General features: G+C 54.9%; 1 protein-coding gene across 1 annotated transcript in view; it reads right to left on the bottom strand.

The window, feature by feature from the left end:
* The window catches only part of SLC25A10 (solute carrier family 25 member 10), a 32,589-nt gene extending 7,323 nt beyond the window's left edge, over positions 1 to 25,266 (bottom strand). The window contains exons 1-9 of the mRNA XM_061577158.1: positions 24,196 to 25,266; positions 9,347 to 9,466; positions 7,326 to 7,437; positions 6,109 to 6,157; positions 5,267 to 5,308; positions 3,129 to 3,172; positions 2,271 to 2,341; positions 1,469 to 1,561; positions 1 to 25 (exon numbers count right to left, since the gene is read on the bottom strand). The exon at positions 1 to 25 is cut by the window's left edge and continues 53 nt beyond it. Coding sequence (XP_061433142.1) covers positions 1 to 25; positions 1,469 to 1,561; positions 2,271 to 2,341; positions 3,129 to 3,172; positions 5,267 to 5,308; positions 6,109 to 6,157; positions 7,326 to 7,437; positions 9,347 to 9,466; positions 24,196 to 24,291 — 652 coding nt within the window. The 5' untranslated portion in view covers positions 24,292 to 25,266. The remainder of the gene's footprint in view (positions 26 to 1,468; positions 1,562 to 2,270; positions 2,342 to 3,128; positions 3,173 to 5,266; positions 5,309 to 6,108; positions 6,158 to 7,325; positions 7,438 to 9,346; positions 9,467 to 24,195) is intronic.
* Between the last annotated feature and the right edge of the window lie 2,266 nt (positions 25,267 to 27,532).

The raw sequence follows: 27,532 nt of genomic DNA, 5'->3' as shown, positions 1-27,532 counted from the left end.
GGCACAGCGCAGTCGCACAGCCCCCCTGTGGCACGCACACACACACACACATGCGCACGCACACACACGCACACACACACACGCACACACAGACAGAGGTAAAGATCCCCCGTGTAGCCTGCACAGGCTGCGGGGGGAGGGGGGGGGGGGGCAAGCGCCGTGAGCGAGTAGCGACGACGAAGGCCGGCACACGTACGGGACCGGCTGCTCGTTGAAGGCTGAGTTGACCTAGCGGAGGCCCGGGACAAGTTCCGGTATTCGCCACCGATGTTGTCCGGGGTGGGGAGGGGGGTGGTGGTTGGGTGGTTGTGGGATGATGGTGGTAGTGCGGTGGTAGTGGTCGGGTGGTGGTGGTAGTGCTGGTGCAGTGGTGGTGGGGTGATTGTGGTGGGGTGGTGGTGGTGGTGCTGGTGCAGTGGTGGTGGGGTGATGGTGGTGGGGTGGTGGTGGTAGTGCTGGTGCAGTGGTGGTGGGGTGATTGTGGTGGGGTGGTGGTGGTAGTGCTGGTGCAGTGGTGGTGGGGTGATTGTGGTGGGGTGGTGGTGGTGGTGCTGGTGCAGTGGTGGTGGGGTGATTGTGGTGGGGTGGTGGTGGTAGTGCTGGTGCAGTGGTGGTGGGGTGATTGTGGTGGGGGTGGTGGTGGTAGTGCTGGTGCAGTGGTGGTGGGGTGATTGTGGTGGTGGTGGTGGTGGTGCTGGTGCAGTGGTGTGGGGTGATTGTGGTGGGGTGGTGGTGGTAGTGCTGGTGCAGTGGTGGTGGGGTGATTGTGGTGGGGTGGTGGTGGTGGTGCTGGTGCAGTGGTGGTGGGGTGATTGTGGTGGGGTGGTGGTGGTGGTGCTGGTGCAGTGGTGGTGGGGTGATTGTGGTGGGGTGGTGGTGGTAGTGCTGGTGCAGTGGTGGTGGGGTGATAGTGGTGGGGTGGTGGTGGTTGTGCGGTGGTGGGGTGGTGGTAGTGATGATGATGGAAGTGCGGTGGTGGTGGTAATGGGCTGGTGGTGGGGTGGTGGTTCTGTGGTGGTGGTGGGTTGGTGGCGGTGGTCCTTGGAGTCAAATATTGGGCGCGTCACCATCATTGGTTCAACCAAAGCTGACGAGAAACTGAATGTCGAGAAACCGTGTCCAGTTTGGCGTTTCTTTGCCGTTGCTTTTTATGAACCAATGCTGCTGAAATCGGGTACTGGCAGAAGGCGTCATTATTTGTTTACGTGACGGAGCGCGGCGGGGAGGGAGAGATCGGAGAAGAGGGAGAGATCGGAGGAGAGGGAGAGATGGGAGGGGAGGGGAGGGAAGAGATCGGAGGAGAGGGAGAGATCGGAGGAGAGGGAAGAGATCGGAGGAGAGGGAGAGATCGGAGGGGAGGGAAGAGATCGGAGGGGAGGGAGAGATGGGAGGGAGGGAGAGATGGGAGGGGAGGGAAGAGATCGGAGGGGAGGGAGAGATCGGAGGGAAGAGCGTCAGGGAGACTCACCGCGAGGAAGCTGGCGAGGAAGTGCGTTGTGATGTTGTCTCCCATGAGCCCCGTCGCCAACACCAGCTGCTTGGCCTGGTCATAGCACGAGAGCTACGCACGCGCACACACACACACGGACACACACACACGCGGACACACACGCACGCACACACACACGCACACACACGCACACATACACACGCATACACACACACACACGCACGCACACACACGCACGCACACACGCACACACGCACACACACGCACACACACACAGGGACGCAGGCACACACAGGGATGCAGACACGCACACACACGCACGCACACACACGCACGCGCACACACGCGCGCACACGCGCACACACACACAGGGACGCACACACGCACACACACACACAGGGACGCATACACACACGCGCACACACACACAGGGACGCACACACACACACGCACACACACGCACGCACACACACGCACACACAGAGACGATGATCCTCCAGCAATGGCCTTGACCAGACTGTTGGGGCAGGGACCTATGGAGGCCGGCACGACACGTGAGGGAGGTGGACCGAGTCAACAACAACGCCTGGACCACGCTTGTGTCTCCCCACAGATGCTGCAACAGAGTTCACCGAGGGCGGGCCGAGGATCGGTTCAAATAATCGCCGTTGTTATCGGTCGCGAGCGGGTAATCGAACTCGGGTCGCCGGCTTCGTAGGGCGGTGGCGCTAACCGCTACACTTCCGCTCCCCGTCCAGATACACGCGCACGCACGCACAGACGCACGCACGCAGAATCGCGGTAGCGGTAGTGGCCGTACCTGTCCCACCGTGACCAGCGCCCCGCGGCTCGCTGCCATCGTGGCGCCGTTGAACAGCTTCCTGATGCCCTCTGCCGGGGAGACGCGTGGGGGGGACATGGAGACACGGGGTCAGACTTGGAGACGTGGGGGTATACGGAGACACAAGGACACGGGGGGGAGACACGTAGGGGGACACTTGGGGCAACACAGAGACACGGGGTCAGGCGTAGGGACATTGGGGGTATACGGAGACACAAGGACACGGGGGGGGGGGGGGGACACAGAGACGTGGAGACACGTGGTCAGACGTGAAGACACGGGGTCAGACGTGAAGACAAGGGGATATGGGGAACACGGGGGACACGGGGACACGGGGTCACAAGACGCAGGGACAGGGGGAGGGCAAAACAAAGGCAAAGATCCCCAGTATAGCTTTAACAGGATATTGGGGCAAGTGCTGTTAGCGAGCACCCATGAAGGCCGGCACAGGCACATAATGGGGGCGAGTAGCCAGCACCACGCTCGACCGCCTTTGTCTCCCCAGTGGCGATGTTTACACGCCGCACCAGGTACTCATTTGAGGCCGAGTCGACATAGAGGTAGGCCCAAGGACCGGTTCAGATAATCGTCACCGGTGTTGGCCGTGAGCGGGAATCGAACTCAACTGAGTACCTTGTGCGGACAAAGGCGGAGGGGGGCGTGGTGCTGGCCACCCCCGCCCCCCTTCGTGTACCATTCCGGCCTTCATAGGTGCTGCTCGCTAACAGCACTTGCCCCGACAGTCTGTTAAAGGCTATACACACGGGGGGATCTTTGTCTTTGTGCTTCACGCGTGGCATGGCGTGGCGTGCCGATCGGTGGCACCGTAGGGCTCACCTTCTTTGGCCACCCGGTACATGCCGTCGATGGCGTGCTTGTAGCTGTAAGAGAGACACGCAGACGGCCAACACACGCACAGCCCGTTACCGACGGTTTGGGGCCGTGCTGATGCACTACGCGCCCCACTGGATACTCGTTTTGAGGCCGAGCCGACCTGGGGGGGGGGGGGGGGGGGGGGGAGGCCCAGGGCTGGTTGTCGGCGGCCGTGAGGGGCGCGTCAACCGCAGCTCCCACCACGACAAAAGGGCACAGAAACGAAAACACTTCTCGCGCAGAGAGAGCGAGAGAGAGAGAGACAGAGCGGCGTTGTGAAACCTCGCACTGTTACACGGCGAGAGGAGAGCGCGGGGAGATGTGGGGGGAACGGCTGTACTGGACGCTGCGTAACCTCGGCAATTAAAACCACATGGCTCCCACACGCCGTGCCGACGCCGACTGGACTCACGAGGCCAAACGTCGCCGCCACCACTGCCACCACCCACTGATACCACTACAACCGCCACCACCACCATCACCACCACTGCCACCCACTGATACCACTACAACCGCCATCGCCACCACCGCCACTACCACCACGATCACTGATACTACCACCACCGCCATCACCACCACTACCACCATTACCGCCACCCACTGATACCACTACCACCGCCATCGCCGCCACCACCACCATCACCACCACCACCGCCGCCATCATCGTCACCCACTGCCGACAGCGGCGTCGGTATCAGAAGGGGCCATGTGGTGCTCATCACCGGCGAAGTCGCCGGGTTCGCCGCGCGCCGCGTTTCCACGAAGCTCCGCTCGCTCGGGGGGGTGGGGGGGGCGGGGGGGGGGCGGGGGGGGGGTGGGGAGGGACCACCCTCTGATGGTCACCGACCTCTGACGGTCGGTGACACACGAACGGACGCGGCGGGTAAATCGGGAGCCCACGGCAGCGGGCGTCGTTTGTGCTTCTGGACGTCACTCCCATTTACGGACCGAGTTGTTTGTTGTTATCGGGAGGTCCAATGGCACGCAAGTGTCGCGTGTGCGGCTCAAACTCGTTGGGGTCGTGTGCATCGCCCCCCCCCCCCCCCCCCCCCCCCCCCACTCGGCGTGTCGTAAGTCACCGCACAAAAGCCCGTGTGGTGAACGCAGACTCGGTGCCGTGCGATAGGCGGCATCAACTTGATTCCTGCGGACATCTTCAAGGGGGGTTTAAAGCCTATTCATTATCGTTCGAAGCAACTCGGCACTGGAGAAAAGGTCCCCGCCCCCCGCCCCCTCCCCCGTAGAGAGAAGCTCCGAGCGGACCGCTATTAATGCCGGGACAGATTCGGTTAGGGCACGGAAAACAACAACAACAGCAGCAGCAGCGGCAGCAACAATCTAATCATTCGCGACACGCGATCGCGAGGTTCGCGGGCAATGGTCGTCACGTCGCGAAACGTGATCTCGCACCGACCGTCAAGAAATTGTATCGGGCCAAACCCATGGCAATAACTGCCGTGGGCTTTCGGCAATGGTGGCGGTGGTGGTGGTGGGTGGTGGTGGTGGTGACGGTTCAGGTGGTGATGGTGATAGTGTTCTTAGGTTTTTTCCAGTAAAGTCACGTAGGTAAAACATTAAAATTAATAAAAGTAAAATAAAATAAAAATCACGACGTTTCGGAGGCAACACAAGCTTCCATCTTCAGGTGGAACCGTCACAGCCACGACAGCTGTATCAGCCTACGTGACTTTACCGAAAAAACCTAAGAATATGAATCCTTGCAGTCACGAAAGCTTCAAATCTAGAATGGTGATAGTGGTGAGAGTGGCGAGTATGATGGTGGTGGTCATGATAATGATCATGATGATCATGCTGGTATTGCTGATGATTACAATCGTGATGGTGATGAGGTGCTAGCCATGGTGGTGATGGCGATAATGCTGGCAGTGATCGTGGTGATTGTCACGGTGGTGGTGGTGGCAGCTAGCACTGTGCTTTAGCGTTGCACTGTGAGAGTGAGGGGTTGGTGGAACACCTCGGGATAGGCACGGACTGGTCACGCGCCATTGCAAACCTCAAGAGCTTAATTATGAAAAATGAATAATGCCCCTACCCAGAAGGTCAAAGGTGGAGGGAGGGGGGGGTCAAGGGTCAGAGCTTACTTGCGTCGCTGGTCAAGTGGCAGTTTGATGTCATTCTGCATCCTGCAGATGCACACACAGACGCACACAGATACAGACAAAGGTCCCCCCCATGTAGCCTGCACAAGCTGCTGGGGCAAGTGCCTGTTCGCGACCAGCACCCATGAAGCCCAGGGAATGGTTAAGAAAATGCCCACCGATATTGGCCGTGAGTGGGAATCCGATTGGGGCCACCGTGTCTGCAGCACAGTGCGGTGACCACTGCACTACCGCTCCCCCATACACAGCCGAGTGAAACACCCCACCAACCTAATCACTCGCCCACCACCCTACTGTCACCCACTCACTCGCTCACCCACTCACTCAGCAACCTACTCTCCCACACATAAACTTACTCGCTCACCCAGTCACTCGCTCACCAACCTATTCGCTCACACACCACCCTACTCGATCACCCACTCACTCACTCGCTCACTCACTCACCAATCTACTCGCCCACGCACTCGCTCACCAACCTACTCACTCACCCACTCACTCACCAACCTATTTGCTCACCCACTCCCTCGCTCACTCACTCACCAACCTACTAGCTCACCCACTCATTAAACCTCTCACTTACGAATTCACCCATTCACTCAGCCGCTCACCCGCTTACTCACTCACCCACCGACCCACTCATTCATCCACTCGCCGACATAACCAATCACTCACTCGCTCACCCACTCACTCCTCCACCCACAAACACACTCCTCCACTCAACCCCTCACCCGCTCGCCCACTCACTCGCTTGCTGACTCGCCCACTCACTCGATGAACCGCCAACTCGCCCCCTCGCTCACCCCGCGCCAGGGCTGTGGACTCACCGTACGTTCACCAAGTCAGCCGGCGTGCCGATGAGGCCCCCACTGAAGCCTGCAGTGCGGACACACGAGCCACAGCGGCAGGGCGAGCGAGAGGGTGAGTGAGTTTGGTGAGTGAGTGAGTGAGTGAATAAGTGAGTGAGAGGGTGGGTGAGTAAGTGAGCGAGCAGGTGAGCGAGAGGGTGAGTGAGTTTGGTGAGTGAGTGAGTGAGTGAATGAGTGAGTGAGAGGGTGGGTGAGTAAGTGAGCGAGCAGGTGAGCGAGAGGGTGAGTGAGTTTGGTGAGTGAGTTTGGTGAGTGAGCTAGCAAAGGAGTGGGCGAGCGAGTGGTTGGGTGAGTGAGTGGGTGTGTGGCTGTGTGTGTGGCTGTGTGAGTGGGTGGGTGAGTGGATGGGTGAGGGGGAAGTGGGTGAGTTTGGTGATTGGGTGAGCGAGCGGATGAGTTGAGCGGGTGATCGGGAGGATGAGTTTAGCGAGTGGGTGGGTGAGCAGTTGAGTGGGAAGGTGAGTTTGGTGAGTGGGTGAGTGAGTGGGTGGGTGAGTTGAGCGAGTGGGTGGGTAAGCAGTTGAGTGGGAAGGTGAGTTTGGTGAGTGGGTGAGTGAGCAGTTGGGTGAGTTGAGCGAGTGGGTGAGTTGAGCGAGTGGGTGGGTCAGCAGTTGAGTGGGAAGGTGAGTTTGGCGAGTGGGTGAGTGAGCAGGTGGGTGAGCGGGTGGGTGAGCGGGTGAGGGAGCGGACGAGTGAGTGGACGGGTGAGTGAGCGGGCAGGCGAGTGAGTGAGTGAGCGAGTGAGCGGGTGGGTGACCGGGTAGGTGAGAGGGTAGGTGAGCGGGTGGGTGAGCAGGTAGGTGAGCGGGTGAGGGAGTGGACGAGTGAGCGGGGCGGGAAAGTGAGCGAGCGAGCGAGTGGGTGGGTGAGTGAGCGGGCAGGCGAGTGAGTGAGCGAGCGAGTGAGCGGGTGGGTGAGCGGGTAGGTGAGCGGGTGGGTGAGCGGGTAGGTGAGCGGGTGAGAGAGTGGACGAATGAGCGGGGCGGGTGAGTGAGCGGGCGAGCGAGTGAGCGAGCGAGTGGGTGAGCGGGCGGGCGAGTGAGTGGGCGGGCGGATGAGTGAGCGGGCTGGTGGCCGAGTGAGTGGGCAGGCGAGTGAGCGGGTGGGCGAGCGAGCGAGAGAGTGAGCGAGCGAGCGAGTGAGCGGTTGGCGAGTTTGGCGAGTGGCGCTCTCACCCCCGAGGGCGCCGATGAACACCTTGGTGTGGAAGGGGGGGTTCCGACCGTCCCTCCCCACGAACTCGCGCGCTCGCTCGTAGATCGCGAACCTGGCCAGCGAGTAGGTGAGCTGCGCGCACAGAGACAAAGGTCCCCCGTGTAGCCTCAACGGACTGTCGGGGCGAGTGCTGTTCCACGATCAGCGGGCCAAAATCAAGCCCGGCCGCCTTTGTCTCCCCATTGACTACGTTTTACCCACCGCACCAGGTACTCATTTGAGGCCGAATTCGACCTCGGGGGAAGCGCAGGGACCGGTTCAAATAATCATCCGCAATGTTGGCCGTGAGCGGGAATCGAACTCGTGCTACGAACCCGGTGACTCAGCTCCACTCCCGCTCCCCACAATAATGGACATGGGGGGAGGGGAGCGGTGGTGGTATAGTGGTTAGAACACACCACACTAAAACGAAACTAGTTTTTTGATTTTACCAAGGAAAAGCCCACTGAGCTATGTAGCTATTTTTAAATCCTTTATATTAAGTTCACTTGCTTGCTTGCGCGCTTACGACCGTGCAAATCTTTCGGTCGTTTTCTAACCCACTTCCCGTGATCCAATCGAGCTGACATTTTGCACACAGACTCGTTGTGCGTCACAATGCATTTTCGTGAAAAATTTTCTTCCAAAATTTTACACTTTTTAGGAATTTTTTTTTATATTTAATTACCAATTGCTTAATGGTGGCAGGCAATCATCTGACCCATAGGTGGCAGCCATCTCAAGCCAGAGGACGAGAGGACTCTAGCCGCCACGCATATAAAGAATTTATAGTGAAAAACTTTGTTTTTACGGGTTAATTTTTTCAGAAGCGACCTGGCCACAAATGGCAACTCATCGAAGTGCCATTGTCATCGCGTGGAAATTTATCGCAGCCAAATACTGGACGCGTGACGTTGATTCTAAATGTGGAGGGGAAAAACCGGAGGACCGGGAGAAAAACCCACGCGACCACGGAGAGAGAGACGCAAACTCCAAATATACAGCAGCAGGCGTCAGGGGTCGGGATCGAACCCACGACCTCCTGTACACCAGGCGAGGTAGCCAACATCTCCTAGCCACCGTGATGATGATGAGAGAGAGAGAGACACGCAAACTCCAAATATACAGCAGCAGGCGTCAGAGTCGGGATCGAACCCACGTCCTCCTGTACACCAGGCGAGGTAGCCAACATCTCGCACCACGCGGCTGAGCGTCCCCGTGCTCGCGCGAAATCCCCGCGGGGCTAATCGCCGGCACTCCCTCTCTCCTCGGCCCGGTGCCCACAAACTTCCCCCCATCACAACCCCCCAACTCCACCACCAAACCACTTCATTAATTACGGACGCACGCCACAACCCTCCACAACCCCACCCCACCCCACACCACCCCCTTTGGCCGACAGCCAAGGGGGCGGTGGGGGGGGGGCCCCCCGTCACCGTCTCGCGACATCGGCGGTCGTGTTCCGGTGGCGGTCGCTTACGCAACGGTTACGCAACCGGCGGGGGTGGGCGTCACCCCGGCGCAGCGAGCCGGGGTTGATGGGCCACGTGCGGATGGGTAAGAACCCGCGCCGAGGGGCGGGAGAGGGGGGAGGAGAGATGATGGGCAAAATGGGGGGCCGGGCGGGGAGGGGGGGGGCGTGGGATGGCTATAGTTTGATCGGACGATTTGAAGGTCAGGATTCAAGGTCACGATCCGGGGTCACAATTCAGGGTCACGATTCAGGGTCACAATTCAGGGTCACGATTCAGGGTCACGATTCAGGGTCACGATCCGGGGTCACGATTCAGGGTCAGGATTCGGGGTCACGATTCGGGTTCACGATTTGGGGGTCACGATTCGGGGTCACGATTCGGGGTCACAATTAAGGAGTCACGATTCGGGGTCACGATCCGGGGTCACGATTCGGGGTCAATATTCAGGGTCACAATTCAGGGTCAAGATTCAGGGTCAAGGTTCAGGGTCAGGATTTGGGGTCGCGGCAGCGATGAGCTGATGGTACCTGGCGGCACAGCGATGCACTCAGTCCGTTGTAGAGAGCCAGCACGCCCTGCGTCCTCACCACGTGCACCGCCATGGAGCTCATGCGCATCCGCACCTCCTGCTGCGTCTGCAGGTGGACCTGGGGGCAACACCGGGTCAACCGCAGGGTCAACTGCTACTCACCCACAGGGTCAACCGCTACTCACCCACAGGGTCAATCGCTACTCACTCAGAGGGTCAACTGCTGGGTCAACCACTGGGTCAACCGCAGGGTCAACCGCTACTCACTCAGAGGGTCAAACGCAGGGTCAATCAATACTCACTCAGAGGGTCAACTGCTGGGTCAACCACTGGGTCAACCACAGGGTCAACCGCTACTCACTCAGAGGGTCAAACGCAGGGTCAATCGATACTCACTCAGAGGGTCAAACGCAGGGTCAACCGCAGGGTCAACCGCTACTCACCCAGAGGGTCAAACGCAGGGTCAATCGATACTCACCCACAGGGTCAAACGCAGGGTCAATCGATACTCACCCACAGGGTCAAACGCAGGGTCAACCGCTACTCACCCAGAGGGTCAACCGGTACTCACCCAGAGGGTCAACCGCAGGGTCAAATGCTACTCAAACCCCCCCCTCCCCCCGTCTTACGAGAGAAACGGCGCACAGAAGCGGATATCACAGAGCTACCGCCAAGATTCCTTTGTTCAGCCTCCCACCCCACGCCCCCCACCCCGCCCCCCACCCCGCCCCCCACGCCCCCCACCCCGCCCCCCACCCCGCCCCCCACGCCCCCCACCCCGCCCCCCACCCCGCCCCCCAACTCGCGTGGGGGGTTTTCTCCAGGCACTCCGGTTTCCTCCCCGCATCTCCAAATGCTCGTTCAACGGCGTTGGACAAACGACCCCAACGTAGGCCGACAGAGCTTGGGCAACTGTGGCTGCGCCGCCTTGAACACGCTTGCACGACGGTTTCCCGCGCGCCCCTTCCAATTTCACGAAAAGCGCGCCGCGTGGAGTTACAAACATTCGTAATACTCATATTCTTGGTTCGCTCGGTAAAAGTCGCGTAAATAGAAAATAAAAAAAATAAAAAAACCACGACGTTTCAATCGCGGCACAAGCGGCCTTCATCAGGCCGCTTGTGTCGTGATCGAAACGTCGCGTTTTTTTCCCCTTTTAGTTTAGTTTTCTATTTACGTCACTTTTACCGAAAGAACCAAGAATATGAATTCCTGCAGTCACGAAAGCTTTAAGTCAAGGTGTGCGCTTACTTATTTATTCATTCTGAAGACGGTTGCGCGGGGGTGGGGGACGGTCTGGCGGGGATTCCTGGGCAACGGAGCACTCATCACGTCCCTGTGAAGAAGCTCAACACTCAGTGCCAGCGCCACTAGCACCACACCACCCCTACCATCCACACCACCCCTACCACCACACTACCCCTACCACCACACCACCCCTACCACCACACTACCCCTACCACCACAGCACCCCTGCCATCATACCACCCCTACCACCACACCACCCCTACCATCCACACCACCCCTGCCATCCACACCACCCCTGCCACCACACCGGCCCTATCATCGCACCGCTTCTACCATCACACCACCCCTACCATCACACCACCCCTACCATCGCACCACCCCTACCATCGCACCACCCCTACCACCGCACCACCCCTACCATCGCACCGCTTCTACCACCACACCACCCCTACCATCACACCACCCCTACCATCGCACCACCCCTACCATCCACTCCACCCCTACCATCCACTCCACCCCTACCACCACACCACCCCTACCATCCACACCACCCCTACCATCACACCATCCCTACCATCACACCACCCCTACCATCACACCACCCCTGCCACCGCATCACCCCTACCATCCGCACCACCCCTACCATCACACCATCCCTACCATCCACACCACCCCTACCACCACACCACCCCTACCACCACACCACCCCTACCACCACACCACCCCTACCATCCGCACCACCCCTACCACCGAACCACCCCTACCACCACACCACCCCTACCATCCGCACCACCCCTACCACCACACCACCCCTACCACCACACCACCCCTACCACCACACCACCCCTACCACCACACCACCCCTACCATCACACCATCCCTACCATCACACCATCCCTACCATCACACCACCCCTACCATCCGCACCACCCCTACCATCACACCACCCCTACCATCACACCACCCCTACCACCCGCACCACCTCTACCATCCGCACCACCCCTACCACCGAACCACCCCTACCACCGCACCACCCCTACCACCGCACCACCCCTACCATCACACCACCCCTACCATCCACACCACCCCTACCATCGCACCACCCCTACCACCGCACCACCCCTACCATCGCACCACCCCTACCACCGCACCACCCCTACCATCACACCACCCCTACCATCCACACCACCCCTACCACTCACACCACCCCTACCACTCACACCACCCCTACCACTCACACCACCCCTACCACTCACACCACCCCTACCACCCACACCACCCCTACCACCCACACCACCCCTACCACCGCACCACCCCTACCACCGCACCACCCCTACCATCCACACCACCCCTACCATCCACACCACCCCTACCACCCACACCACCCCTACCACCCACACCACCCCTACCACTCACACCACCCCTACCACTCACACCACCCCTACCACTCACACCACCCCTACCACTCACACCACCCCTACCACTCACACCACCCCTACCACTCACACCACCCCTACCACTCACACCACCCCTGCCACCGCACCACCCCTACCACCGCACCACCCCTACCATCCACACCACCCCTACCATCCACACCACCCCTACCATCCACACCACCCCTACCACCCACACCACCCCTACCACCCACACCACCCCTACCACCGCACCACCCCTACCACCGCACCACCCCTACCATCCACACCACCCCTACCATCACACCACCCCTACCATCCGCACCACCCCTACCATCACACCACCCCTACCATCACACCACCCCTACCACCCGCACCACCTCTACCATCCGCACCACCCCTACCACCGAACCACCCCTACCACCACACCACCCCTACCACCGCACACCCCTACCATCACACCACCCCTACCATCCACACCACCCCTACCATCGCACCACCCCTACCACCACACCACCCCTACCATCACACCATCCCTACCATCCACACCACCCCTACCACCCACACCACCCCTACCATCCACACCACCCCTACCACCGCACCACCCCTACAACCGCACCACCCCTACCATCCACACCACCGCTACCATCCACACCACCCCTACCACCCACACCACCCCTACCACCGCACCACCCCTACCACCGCACCACCCCTACCACCACACCACCCCTACCATCCACACCACCCCTACCACCGCACCACCCCTACCATCCACACCACCCCTACCATTCACACCACCCCTACCACCACACCGCCCCTGCCATCGCTCCGCTAACAGCAGAGCCTCGCCCAGGCAGAAGGCTCATTTCACAATGGCCCTTGACCAGATGGCGTGGAATGCGCCCAGTCTGGTCCCCATCTGAAAAGCTCCCCAGCAGCAGTGACGCCGTGCCGGGCTGAGAGCGGGGGGCCCACGCCGAGTGTAGCAGGAGGCAACGCAACCACAATCAACAGCTGGACACAGACCTGTTCTTCACCTGAGGACGGCTGCTTGCGTGTGGCCGAAACGTCGTGAGAATTATTTTATCATGTTGTATTTTTATTATTTTATCACTTCCCTTCTACGTGACTTTACCGAAAGAACCAAGAAGCTGGACATGCATTGCTAAGCTCCCCCACTCCCCCCCCCCCCCCCCCCGCCAAAAGATCCCCCGTGTAGCATTAACAGATTGTTGGGGCGAATCGTCCGATCGCCACGGCACACGAGGGGGTGGGTGGCCGGCACCGCGCTGTGGGTCACACTCAAAGCTTCACGCAGATTTATTAAATGATTTATTGCTGTCCGCACGCCGGTGGCTTAGTGTGCTTGGCAAGGAGCCTGTACACTCGATGAGTGAGCCACTGACTCACATAGAGACCCACAGACTCACATAGAGACCAACAGACTCACATAGAGACCCACTGACTCACATAGAGACCCACTGACTCACATAGAGACCCACAGACTCACATAGAGACCCACTGACTCACATAGAGACCCACATACTCACACAGAGACCCACTGACTCACACAGAGACCCACAGATTCACATAGAGACCAACAAACTCACGTGGAGACCCACAGACTCACATACAGACCCACAGACTCACATAGCGACCCGCAGACTCACATAGACACCCACAGACTCACATAGAGACCCACAGCCTCACACAGAGACCCACAGACTCACAGAGGCCCTCAGACCCACAGAGACCCGCAGACTCACAAGACAGACCCCCACAGAGACTGCCAGGTTCATAGCGAGAACCCAAGACTCACAGAGAGACCCCAAGACTCACAGAAAGGACCCCAGATCCAGAGAAACCCTCAGGTTTACACACCCCAAGACCCACAAAGACCCCCAGACTCAGCCAGACCCCCAGAGACAGACCCCCAGACCCACAGAGAAACCCCTCCAGACTCACAGATCCCCAAACCTTTGGGGGGGTCAAGGGTCGGCATCGGCTGACGAATCAGCAGTCGGCGCTTGCCGTCGCGCGGTTTGAATGCCTCCACCAAAATCCAACCCCGGGAGAGGGGACTGCCCGACTTTGGGAGGGAGTCAGTGATCGATTTCTAAAATCGATCGGCTGCGCCCTCGCGGTCAGAGGTCAACGCGTGGGATCCCTCCGCGAAGCGGAGAAAGTTTGCACAGTCGTTGAACGGATGATAAAGACGCGACTTTTTCCCCGTGCGAGCTGGCACGTTCCCACAGTGGCACGGTGGCGGCGGCAGCAGCGTCGTGGTGCGTGGGCGATGAATGTCAGAGGCACGCGGTCGAACGGGAGGGCACGTCGAGTGGGGTCACGCGAGGGTGGGATAGTGTCACCGAATAGAGAAACATCACTAGATTCATTTTACCATGGGAAGGTGCCACTGAGCTGCGGTACGGGTCTTTTTAAATCCTTTATATTAAGTTCGCTTGCTTGCTTGCTTGCGTGCTTGCTTACGACGGTGCAAATCTTTCGGTCGTTTTTTAACCCACTTCCCGTGATCCAATCGATCTGACATTTTCCACACAGACTCGTTGTGCGTGACAATTAATTTTCGTGAAATTTTTTTTCCAAAATTTTACACTTTTTAGGGGAAAAAAATGTATTGCCAATTGCTTAATGCTGGCAGACAATCATCTGACCCATAGGTGGCAGCCATCTCAAGCCAGAGGACGAGAGGACTCTAGCCGCCACGCATATAAAGGATTTAGAGTGAAAATCTTTGTTTTTACGGGTTAATTTTTTAATCCTTTATATTAAGTTCACTTGCTTGCTTGCTTGCTTACGACCGTGCAAATCTTTCGGTCGTTTTTTAACCCACTTCTCGTGATTCAATTGAGCTGACATTTTGCACACAGACTCGTTGTGCGTGACAATTAATGTTCGTGAAAATTTTTTTCCAAAATTTTACACTTTTTAGGACAAAAATATTATATTTAATTACCAATTGCTTAATGGTGCCATGCAATCATCTGACCCATAGGTGGCAGCCATCTCAAGCCAGAGGACGAGAGGACTCTAGCCGCCACGCATATAAACGATTTATAGTGAAAAACTTTGTTTTTACGGGTTAATTTTTTCAGAAGTGACCTTGGACTATCGCAAATGATTGCTCAGCGCAGGGGCTTATCATTACGTGAATATTTATCGCGGTCAAACAGCTCTGAACGCGCCGTGTTGATTCTCAATGCGGAGGGGAAAATGCGGAGGGACGCTGAGAAAAATCCACACGACCACGGGGAGAGAGAGGGCGAGAGAGACGCAGACTCCAAATATACAGCGGGCGTCAGGGTCGGTATTGAACCCACAACCTCCTGTAAACCAGACCAGGTAGTCAAGATCTCGCCAACGTGGCACACGTAGATACCCACAGACTCACACAGAGACCCATAGACTCACACAGAGACCCATAGACTCGCACAGAGACCCATAGACTCGCACAGAGACCCATAGACTCACACAGAGACCCATAGACTCACACAGAGACCCATAAACTCACACAGAGACCCATAAACTCACACAGAGACCCATAAACTCACACAGAGACCCATAAACTCACACAGAGACCCATAAACTCGCACAGAGACCCATAGACTCACACAGAGACCCATAGACTCACACAGAGACCCATAAACTCACACAGAGACACATAGACTCACACAGAGACCCATAAACTCACACAGAGACACATAGACTCACACAGAGAACCCATAGACTCACATAGAGACCCTTGGGGTCACGTGGTTAGCAAGGGCTCTGGTGCAATCAATTAAATGGGGACCCCCCCTGTCCATTACCGCCCTACGCCCCGCCCCCTCCAATGTCACGTGCGGGCCCGTTGCAGCATCCCCGGCTGCGTGCTCACGAGTTCCACCACCGACCGGGCCACAGGGTGGCTGGGAGAGGCTCACAGCAGAGGTCGCAAACGGGTTTGATTCCTTACCCGTACCCGGCCGCACCAGGGTCGCAATCGGGTACCTGTACCCTACCCGTACCCGGCCGGGTAGGGTACGGGTACGGGTACCCGATTGCGCGGGTGGGTTGATTCTAGGAACTTGAATTGTGAGCAGAGACAAGACGTTGGGAAATGAGTGACAAACGGTGACTCGCCAGTGACTCACGGTCTACCCGTACCCGGCCGCACCAGGGTCGCAAACGGGTACCCGTACCCGGCCAGCCGGGTATCGGGTAGGGTACGTGTATTGGGTACCCGATTGCGACCTCTGGCTCACGCTGACAGGTGAACTCCCATGACCCCCCACCTGGCCTTCCCCCACCGCCCCACTCCCTCCCTCCCTGCGCCCTGGGGACGCCTCACCTGGGCTCACCTGTACCGGTGCAATCCGGGATCTACAAATACCCGGCAGTGCGAGATATTCCGCACACTCACGCTGCCGTCAGCACGCTCACCTGAGGCTCACCTATAGGCTCACCTGGGGCACACGTGGAGCTCACTAGAAGGTCACGTGGGGGTCACGTGGGGGTCACGTGGAGGTCACGTGGGGCTCACGTGGGGGTCACTAGGGGCTCACGTGGGGCTCACGTGGGGTTCACTTGGGGTTCATGTGGGGTTCACGTGGGGTCACGTGGGGGTCACGTGGAGGTCACGTGGGGTTCACGTGGGGCTCACTAGGGGGTCACGTGGGGGTTACGTGGGGGTCACGTGGGACTCACATGGGGGTTCACGTGGGGGTCACGTGGAGGTCACGTGGGGTTCACGTGGGGTTCACGTGGGGTTCACGTGGGGGTCACGTGGGGGTCAAGTGGGGCTCACGTGGATCTCACGTGGGGCTCTTCGTCAAAGTGCAGCCCCACTACCAGCTCCATCGTAGTTACCCCTTTGCAAGATAACTGATGCGTCGCGAGTGAAATACAAGGTGCTACACACACATGTTGACACTTACATGGCACTATCGTTTTCAATGGCAAAATAACGGATAATACACCGTAACATAACAAATGTTACGTTAATAGCTTCAAAAAATTTTCGATTTAAAGCTTTCGTGACTGCAGGGAATCATCTTCTTGGTTCTTTCGGTAAAGTCACGTAGAAGGGAAATAATAAAATAATAAAAATAAAACAATCAAATAATTCTCACGACGTTTCGGCCACAACGCAAGCAGCCGGCTTCAGGTGAAGAACAGGTCTGTCGGAAAGACAGCTGTCTTTCCGACACTTGTTCGCAATTGTTGTCAACGTGTGCCTGGAATCTTCTCCAGGTGGTCTCCAGAGCCTGGAGGCAGCCACATTTATCGTGGTATCGTTGCAAATTCTCAGACTGTGTTCACATTTTTTTGAAGCGCCCTGTAAATATCCCAGGAAGCGCGGGGTGCTACGAGAAAGGATTGGTCGCGAAAATTAATTTCAACCGCGTTTTAAATAAGTGCCGTTGTTACTTTTGGTTCTTTCGGTAAAGTCACGTAGCAAGAAAATAAATTAAATAATAGCATATGACGTGTCGATTGCAACACAAGCAATCGTCGTCATCATCATCAGGTACGAATGAATGAGAAAAAACAAACCTAGTAAACCATTGGAACCTCATTTGCCAGTAAAAAGTATGACTGTCAGAACTGTCAGTTTTGTTGCCAGATAAAAGGGTAAAAAAAAACAATTATCAAACATAGTAAACTTAGAAATATAATGCAATACAACACAGAGAGTTGGCTAACATCACAGTCAACACCCTACCTGGTTGATTACGTGCTTCCAAAGATCGCTAAACTTGAGAGAGAGACACAAAACACAGACACGGGCATTCGTACCTAATGACGGACTGCTTGTGTGTTGCAATCGAAACGTCGTATTCTATAATTTAATTTGTTTTCTTTCTACGTGACTTTACAACGAAAGCTCCAAATCAAGTGCCGTTGCTCTTTCATCCACTCTTGTTGAAAAACAAATCTCATGGGGGGGCCCCAACTCATAGCTTCGGCCACCAAAGAGATGGGTGGGTGGGGGGGTGCGGCAAGCCCCCACCCCCACGCTCATCACGCTACTGACCACGATCTATTCCCGGGGAGGGAGATACGGAGGTGGGGGATCAATAACCGATTCTGAAAACGATCAGCGGCCAGAGAGATTAACCCGCGGGATCCCTCCGCGCGCGTAGAGAACGCTCACGAAAATTACTGGAACGCATGACAACGAGCACGCGACTTTGCCCCGTGGCGGGGTTGGCACGATCTTCCTACAGTGGCATGATGGCAACAGAGGCGGGGGGTAGCAGCGGGCGCGCGGCGTGTGTGGCGTGACGATAGCCTGGCGGCACGCGGTCCAACCCAAGAGACGCGGAGTTCACACCAAGATTTGAAGCTTTCGTGGCTGCAAGGATTCATATTCTTAGGTCTTTCGGTAAAGTCACGTAGGTAAAAAAATGAAATTAAAATTAATAAAAAGCCAGATTTGCTGCTGCAGCAAATCTGGCTGTGACGGTCCCACATGATGACGGAGACTTGTGTTGCCTCCGAAACGTTGTGAGTTTATTATTTTATTTTTATTAATTTTAATTTCATTTTTTTACCTACGTGACTTTACCGAAAGAACTACGAGTATGAATTCACACCAAGACCCTCGCCCCGTACGGCATGCACAGGCTGGAGGGGGCAAGTGCTGTTAGTGTACGCACGAAAGGCAGCCTCAACAGAAAGTTGCTCTTAGCGAGTGGCAGCGCCTATGAAGGCCGGCACGGCACACGAGGGGGTGGGTGGCCAGCACCACGCCCGGCCAAATTTGTCGTCACTGATGTTGGCCGTGAGCGGGAATCGAACTCGGTTCGCCTGGTGAGTAGGGCAGCGGAGCTAAACCACTACCCCTATCGCTACCCACACTGGCAAACAGACGCGGTTAGCACAAGAAAGTGCAAGCAAAATCAACATCTGGCAATTAATAACTTTTACCAGCACCACCATACTCCCCAACGACCCCGCCTATAGCCTTAACAAAGATCTGGAAATTAATAACTTTTATCCAGCACCACCATACTCCCCAACGACCCCGCCTATAGCCTTAACAAACATCTAGAAATTAATAACTTTTACCAGCACCACTATACCCCCCCCCCTAACGACCCCCCCCTAGAGCCTTAAAAAACATCTAGAAATTAATCACTTTTACCAGCACCACCATACCCCCCAACGATCCCCCGTATAGCCTTAACAAACATCTAGAAATCAATAACTTTCACCAGCACCACCATACCTCCCCCAACGATCCCCCGTATAGCCTTAAAAAACATCTGGAAATTAATAACTTTTATCCAGCACCACCATACCCCCCAACGATCCCCCGTATAGCCTTAAAAAACATCTGGAAATTAATAACTTTTATCCAGCACCACCATACCCCCCAACGATCCCCCGTATAGCCTTAAAAAACATCTGGAAATTAATAACTTTTACCAGCACCACCATACCCCCCCCCCCCCAACGATCCCCCGTATAGCCTTGCAAGTGCTGTTAGCGAGCACCTATGACGGCCGGAACGGCACACGAGGGGGGGTGGGTGGCCAGCACCACGCCCGACCGCCTTTGTCTCCCCAGTGGCGATGTTTGCATACCGCACCAGGTACTCCTTTGAGGCTGAGTCGACCTAGGGGAGGCTCAGGACCGGTTCAAATAATCGCCACCGGTGTTGTGCCGTGAGTGGGAATCGAACTCGGGTCAACGGGTTTGTAGCTACACGCGCTAACCACTACACTACCGCTCCCCACACACACAGGGACGCAACTTGCTGCACTTTAGCCGCCCGGCGTTCCGCTCGTTGTTGTGAGCGTCGCTTCTCTGCCCTCCGTTGTGCTTCCAACTGCCCAGTAGCAGCTCACACAAGGACACACACACAGATAGAACACACACACAGACACACATAGACACACACAGGTGGAACACACACACACAAGGACACACGTACAGGGGAAACACACAGATGCACACACACACAGGTAGAACTCTCATTAGGGACACACACACTCTGGACACACACACACACACTGGACACACACACACACGAGACACACACACGAGACACACACACACACTCTGGACACACACACACGAGGGGGACACTCTGGACAATGCGGCCCACCAAAGCAGCCGTCTCCGACACAAGGACACAACAACAAGCAGCGGGTCAATGCGGGGGAGGTCAGCTGAGGTCAGCTGTCAGAGGCAGCGGTGTTTGCGTGAACACGGCCGTGTTTACATTCACAGGCAGCCTTGAATACGGCACTCACAGATACAGGAGACACACCACTCACAGATACAGGAGACACACCACTCACAGATACAGGAGAGACACCACTCATAGATACAGGAGACACACCACTCACAGATACAGGAGACACACCACTCATAGATACAGGAGACACACCACTCATAGATACAGGAGACACACCACTCACAGATACAGGAGACACACCACTCATAGATACAGGAGACACGCCACTCATAGATACAGGAGACACGCCACTCACAGATACAGGAGACACACCACTCATCCATACAGGAGACACACCACTCATAGATACAGGAGACACACCACTCATAGATACAGGAGACACACCACTCATAGATACAGGAGACACACCACTCACAGATACAGGAGACACACCACTCATAGATACAGGAGACACGCCACTCACAGATACAGGAGACACACCACTCATAGATACAGGAGACACACCACTCATCCATACAGGAGACACACCACTCACAGATACAGGAGACACACCACTCACAGATACAGGAGACACACCACTCATCCATACAGGAGACACACCACTCACAGATACAGGAGACACACCACTCATAGATACAGGAGACACACCACTCATCCATACAGGAGACACACCACTCACAGATACAGGAGACACACCACTCACAGATACAGGAGACACACCACTCACAGATACAGGAGACACACCACTCACAGATACAGGAGACACACCACTCCCAGATACAGGAGACACACCACTCATAGATACAGGAGACACACCACTCACAGATACAGGAGACACACCACTCACAGATACAGGAGACACACCACTCATAGATACAGGAGACACACCACTCACAGATACAGGAGACACACCACTCACAGATACAGGAGACACACCACTCATAGATACAGGAGACACACCACTCACAGATACAGGAGACACACCACTCACAGATACAGGAGACACACCACTCACATATACAGGAGACACACCACTCATAGATACAGAAGACACACCACTCACAGATACAGGAAACACACCACTCACAGATACAGGAGACACACCACTCACATATACAGGAGACACACCACTCACAGATACAGGAGACACACCACTCACATATACAGGAGACACGCCACTCATAGATACAGGAGACACACCACTCACAGATACAGGAGACACACCACTCATCCATACAGGAGACACACCACTCATAGATACAGGAGACACACCACTCACAGATACAGGAGACACGCCACTCATAGATACAGGAGACACACCACTCATCCATACAGGAGACACACCACTCACAGATACAGGAGACACACCACTCACAGATACAGGAGACACACCACTCACAGATACAGGAGACACACCACTCACAGATACAGGAGACACACCACTCACAGATACAGGAGACACACCACTCACAGATACAGGAGACACACCACTCATAGATACAGGAGACACACCACTCATAGATACAGGAGACACACCACTCACAGATACAGGAGACACACCACTCATCCATACAGGAGACACACCACTCACATATACAGGAGACACACCACTCACAGATACAGGAGACACACCACTCATCCATACAGGAGACACACCACTCATAGATACAGGAGACACACCACTCACAGATACAGGAAACACACCACTCACAGATACAGGAGACACACCACTCATAGATACAGGAGACACACCACTCATAGATACAGGAGACACACCACTCATAGATACAGGAGACACACCACTCATAGATACAGGAGACACACCACTCATAGATACAGGAGACACACCACTCATAGATACAGGAGACACACCACTCATAGATACAGGAGACACACCACTCACAGATACAGGAGACACACCACTCATAGATACAGGAGACACACCACTCACAGATACAGGAGAAACACCACTCACAGATACAGGAGACACACCACTCATAGATACAGGAGACACACCACTCATAGATACAGGAGACACACCACTCATAGATACAGGAGACACACCACTCATAGATACAGGAGACACACCACTCATAGATACAGGAGACACACCACTCATAGATACAGGAGACACACCACTCACAGATACAGGAGACACACCACTCATAGATACAGGAGACACACCACTCATAGATACAGGAGACACACCACTCACAGATACAGGAGACACACCACTCATAGATACAGGAGACACACCACTCACAGATACAGGAGACACACCACTCACAGATACAGGAGACACACCACTCACAGATACAGGAGACACACCACTCACAGATACAGGAGACACGCCACTCATAGATACAGGAGACACACCACTCACAGATACAGGAGACACACCACTCATCCATACAGGAGACACACCACTCACAGACACAAGAGACAAACCACTCACACATACAAGACACCCACCACTCATTCATACAGGACACCCAACACTCACTCATGCAGGACACCCATCACTTACTAATACAGGACACCCATCACTCACTCATACAGAACACCCACCACTCATTCATACAGGACACCCAACACTTACTAATACATGACACCCACCACTCATTCATACAGGACACCCAACACTCACTCATACAGGACACCCAGTACCCATACATACAGGACACCCAGCTCTCATAGATACAGGGGACACCACTCATTCATAGATGACACCCAGTACCCATTCATACAGGACACCCAACACTTACTAATACATGACACCCGGCACTCATTCATACAGAACACCCAACACTCATCCATACAGGACACCCAACACTCATTCATACAGGACACCCAACACTCATTCATACAGGACACCCAACACTCATTCATACAGGACACCCAACACTCATTCATACAGGACACCGAGCATTTACTCATACAGGTCACCCGGCACTCATTCATACAGGAGACACACCACTCACATATACAGAAGACACACCACTCATTCATACAGGACACCCAACACTTACTAATACATGACACCCGGCACTCATTCATACAGAACACCCAACACTCATCCATACAGGACACCCAACACTCATTCATACAGGACACCCAACACTCATTCATACAGGACACCCAACACTCATTCATACAGGACACCCAACACTCATTCATACAGGACACCGAGCATTTACTCATACAGGTCACCCGGCACTCATTCATACAGGAGACACACCACTCACATATACAGGAGACACACCACTCATTCATACAGGACACCCAACACCATGAGATAGGACGGTCCCACCAGACAGGACACCCTGGCACGCTGCTGGACAGGAACGTCGGACAACACACCCACGCGACTCGAGGGTTGGGGGTAGGTGGGGGGGTCACCCCCATCACTCAACATCATCATCGTGCGTTTGCAGAGTCACGGTGATGCGAGATGCAGCTGCGGCTGTATCAGCTGCGGAATCTGAAGCTGCTGCTGCTGCAGCTGCCGCATCCGCATTGTTTCAAGTTTCAAGTTCATGTATTAGGTATATAGCCCTGTGAGCCATTCGGCTCTTGCATCGGGTGCAACCGCAACAAACAAAGACGCTGTCTCCCCGACAGACCTGGTCTTCACCTGAGGACGGCTGCTTGCGTTGTGGCCGAAACGTCGTGAGAATTATTTTATTGTTTTATTTTTATTATTTTATTACGTTTTATTTTTATTATTTTATTATGTTAAATTTTTCTTATTTTATTATGTTTTACTTTTTATATTTTATTATGTTTTCTTTTTATTATTTTATTACTTCCCTTCTACGTGACTTTAACGAAAGAACCAAGAAGAAGAAAAAAACATGAACAAGAAAACTACGCGCAAACTGAAAATCCAAGAAAAGACAGCTAAATATTGCAGAAAAAGCACCGTACAGGCGTACACCAACCCTGTGTCCGCGTGCCGGGGGGGGGGGGGGGGCTCACCTTGATCAGGTCCAGGGGGTGCGTGCAGCAGGCCGCGCCCGCAGAGGCGAGACCCCCAAAATACCAGCGAGACACGCGCCTCGAGTCGCCCCCCATTACGAGATGCCGCTGATGCTGCTTGTACTGATGCTGATGCTGCTGCTGCTTGTGCTGATGCTGATGCTTGTGCTGATGGTGCTTGTGCTGCTGCTTGTGCTGATGCTGCTGCTGCTCGTGCTGATGCTGATGCTTGTGCTGATGCTGCTTGTGCTGCTGCTTGTGTTGATGCTGCTGATGATGCTGCTATTGCTGATGCTGATACTGCTTGTGCTGATGCTGTTACTAGTGCTGGTTCTGCTGTAGATGATGCTGCTACTTGCTAGTGCTGCTGCTGCTCGTGCTGATGCTGCTGCTGATGCTTGTGCTGATTCTGCTGCTGCTGATGCCTCGTCTGCTGATGCTGCTAGTGTTGATTCTGCTGTGGCTTCTGCTGCTAGTACTGGTTCTGCTGCTGCTCGTTCTGATGCCGCGTCTGCTGCTGATGCTGCTGCTGCTATTGCTGACACTACTGCTAGTGCTGATACTGCTGCTAGTGCTGATACTGCTGCTAGTGCTGATACTGCTGCTAGTGCTGATGCTGCTGCTAGTGCTGATGCTGCTGTGGCTGCTGATGCTGCTGCTGCTGCCGCTGCTATTACTGACGCTGCTGCTACTGCTGCTTGCTTGAAAGTGCTTCTTGCCGCCGCGTGTTACTGCTGCTGCTACGCGCACTGCTGCCTCTAATGCCCTCGCCGCTGACGATGCGAGTGATGACTTTCTTTAAACTCCCGCTGTTACGACTGACGTGCACTCTCTCACGCCTCCTCCGCCTCGCTCGCTCGCTCACCACTACCAGCAGCACCGCTCTTGCTGCTGCTACTGCTGCTACTACTGCTGCTGCTGATGACCGGATACTGACAGAGAGACGCGCTCTGACCGCTGCCAAAAAGAGCGAGGAGAGGAGGAGGAGGAGCCGTCGAACCGAGCCAGCGGGAGCGGGGCGACACCCACCGCCACACCTCTCTCTCTCCTCTCTCTCCCACCCCCCTCCTCCTCCTCCTATATAATGTCCTCTCTTCTCTCCCCTGTCCTCCCCTGCCCTCTCTCCTCCCCTCTCTCCTGCCCTATTTCCTCCCTCTCCCCTCTCTCCTCCCCTCTCTCCTGCCCTCTCTCCTCCCCACAATCATCCGCTCACTCTCTCGGCGCGCTCACGCTGAGAGGCGGGGCCACGTGGCCGTGCGGTGCCACGTGGTCCCCGCCTCCTCGCTACTTCCTGGTCACGTGCCGTCACGTGACGGGGAAAATGCCCCTAACCCCCCCCTCTCTCCCGCTGGGCACGATCAGCTGTGCGTGACGTCACGCCGGGTGGCGTGGGGGGCGGGGCGACCTCGCCTGTCACTCAAGAGCCCTGCGATTATGCCGCTGTCGATTATTTAGAGTTACGATTCGATGAGTCGATTATGGCGGGCAAGGATTCTATTTTCTTCTTGGTTCTTTCGGTAAAGTCACGTAGAATGGAAATAATAAAATAATGAAAGTAAAACATTATTTTCTTATATTACAATATTATTTGATTATTTTTATTTTAGAAAAATTATTTTATTATTTCCATTCTACGTGACTTTACCGAAAGAACAAAGAAGATGAATCCCTGCAGTCACGAAAGCTTTAAATCGAAACGAATCTATTGTTCGATTATTGGTGAAGCGATCGTTCGGAATAACGATTCCGGGATAAGAGATTGGTTATAACACGATCGATTCAATTGGTCGATTTATTATGGGCGACAGGGTTCGATTAATCGATTATCGGTGGCGCTATAATTGAAGGGGCAAGATTCGATTAATTGATTGGTTGCAGCCCGATCGTTGCGAGTCGATTAATACTGGGAATGATCAGTTTAAGTCGGGGTCACAAACCTGTCAACCCATAGGGGCCGTCCATAAATGACGTCACGCGATTTTAGACGATTTTTGACCCCCCCCCTCGTCTCACGACGTCACAAAAAGTCAGACCCCCCCCTTAAATATGACGTCACAAAGCTCTGCCCCACCCCCCCAAAACCATATTTCCATTTTGAAACTAAAACATGCTTCAAATCGCTTTAAGCTATCGTCATTGTAGTGCGTATTTAATGTGGCGCTGCACTCTGATGTTGTAGGAGTGTTGTTGTAACAATTAGTGTTGTTATAACCATTAGTGTTGTTGTAAAGTTGAGCATTTTGACGTGACGTCACATTTCTCACCCCCCCCCCCCTCGTCACACATCGTCACAAATGTCTGACCCCCCCTCCCTAGGTGCGTGACGTCATTTATGGACGGCCCCTTACGCTTTAGCCATACAGTAGTCTTGTGCAGGGAAATTGAGTTTTCAGGTCCGTACGGCGTACTGCCGTTTCAATACTGGCAACAACAACAACAATGTGTCTTATTGTTTGTGATTTTCCCTCGTGATGGGATTTTGTAGGATGAACGTTGAGATTTATAAGGGATACGGGGTTACTAATAAGGTCTGGATTGGTCTGTGATAATGTAGGGCACCGATAAGGGGTTGACAGGTATGGGATTACGTTCTTGGAAGACATCAACTGATACCACGTGAAGTGATCAGCTAGTTCTAATAAGAATTAACAAAAATACAGGAGATACGTTCCAGGGCTCCAATACTCCATATGGAAAGCCAGCGTTGTTAGTCTATGGGCAGTGTTAGTCTATGATGGGTAGTGTTAGTCTAGGGGCTGTGTTAGTCTATGGGTAGTGTTAGTCTATGGGTAGTGTTAGCCTATGGGTAGTGTTGAGTCTATGGGCAGTGTGAGTCTATGGGCAGTGTGAGTCTATGGGCAGTGTGAGTCTATGGGCAGTGTTGAGTCTATGGGCAGTGTGAGTCTATGGGCAGTGTTGAGTCTATGGGTAGTGTGAGTCTATGGGCAGTGTTGAGTCTATGGGCAGTGTGAGTCTATGGGCAGTGTTGAGTCTATGGGCAGTGTTAGCCTATGGGTAGTGTTAGTCTATGGGTAGTGTGAGTCTATGGGTAGTGTTGAGTCTATGGGCAGTGTTAGTGTATGGACAGTGTTAGCCTATGGGCAGTGTTGAGTCTATGGACAGTGTTAGCCTATGGGCAGTGTTGAGTCTATGGGTAGTGTGAGTCTATGAGCAGTGTTAGTATATGGACAGTGTTAGCCTATGGGCTGTGTTGAGTCTATGGGTAGTGTTAGTCTATGGGTAGTGTTAGTCTATGGGCAGTGTTAGTCTATGGGCAGTGTTAGTATATGGGTAGTGTTAGCCTATGGGCAGTGTTAGTCTATGGGTAGTGTTAGTC

This window comes from Lethenteron reissneri, chromosome 63 (genome assembly GCF_015708825.2).
Source record: "Lethenteron reissneri isolate LAM-NWPU_2019-01 chromosome 63, ASM1570882v1, whole genome shotgun sequence".
Lineage (NCBI taxonomy): Eukaryota > Metazoa > Chordata > Hyperoartia > Petromyzontiformes > Petromyzontidae > Lethenteron > Lethenteron reissneri.
Note: the sequence above shows the minus strand (reverse complement) of the source record. Positions and strands in the feature narration are given on the sequence as shown.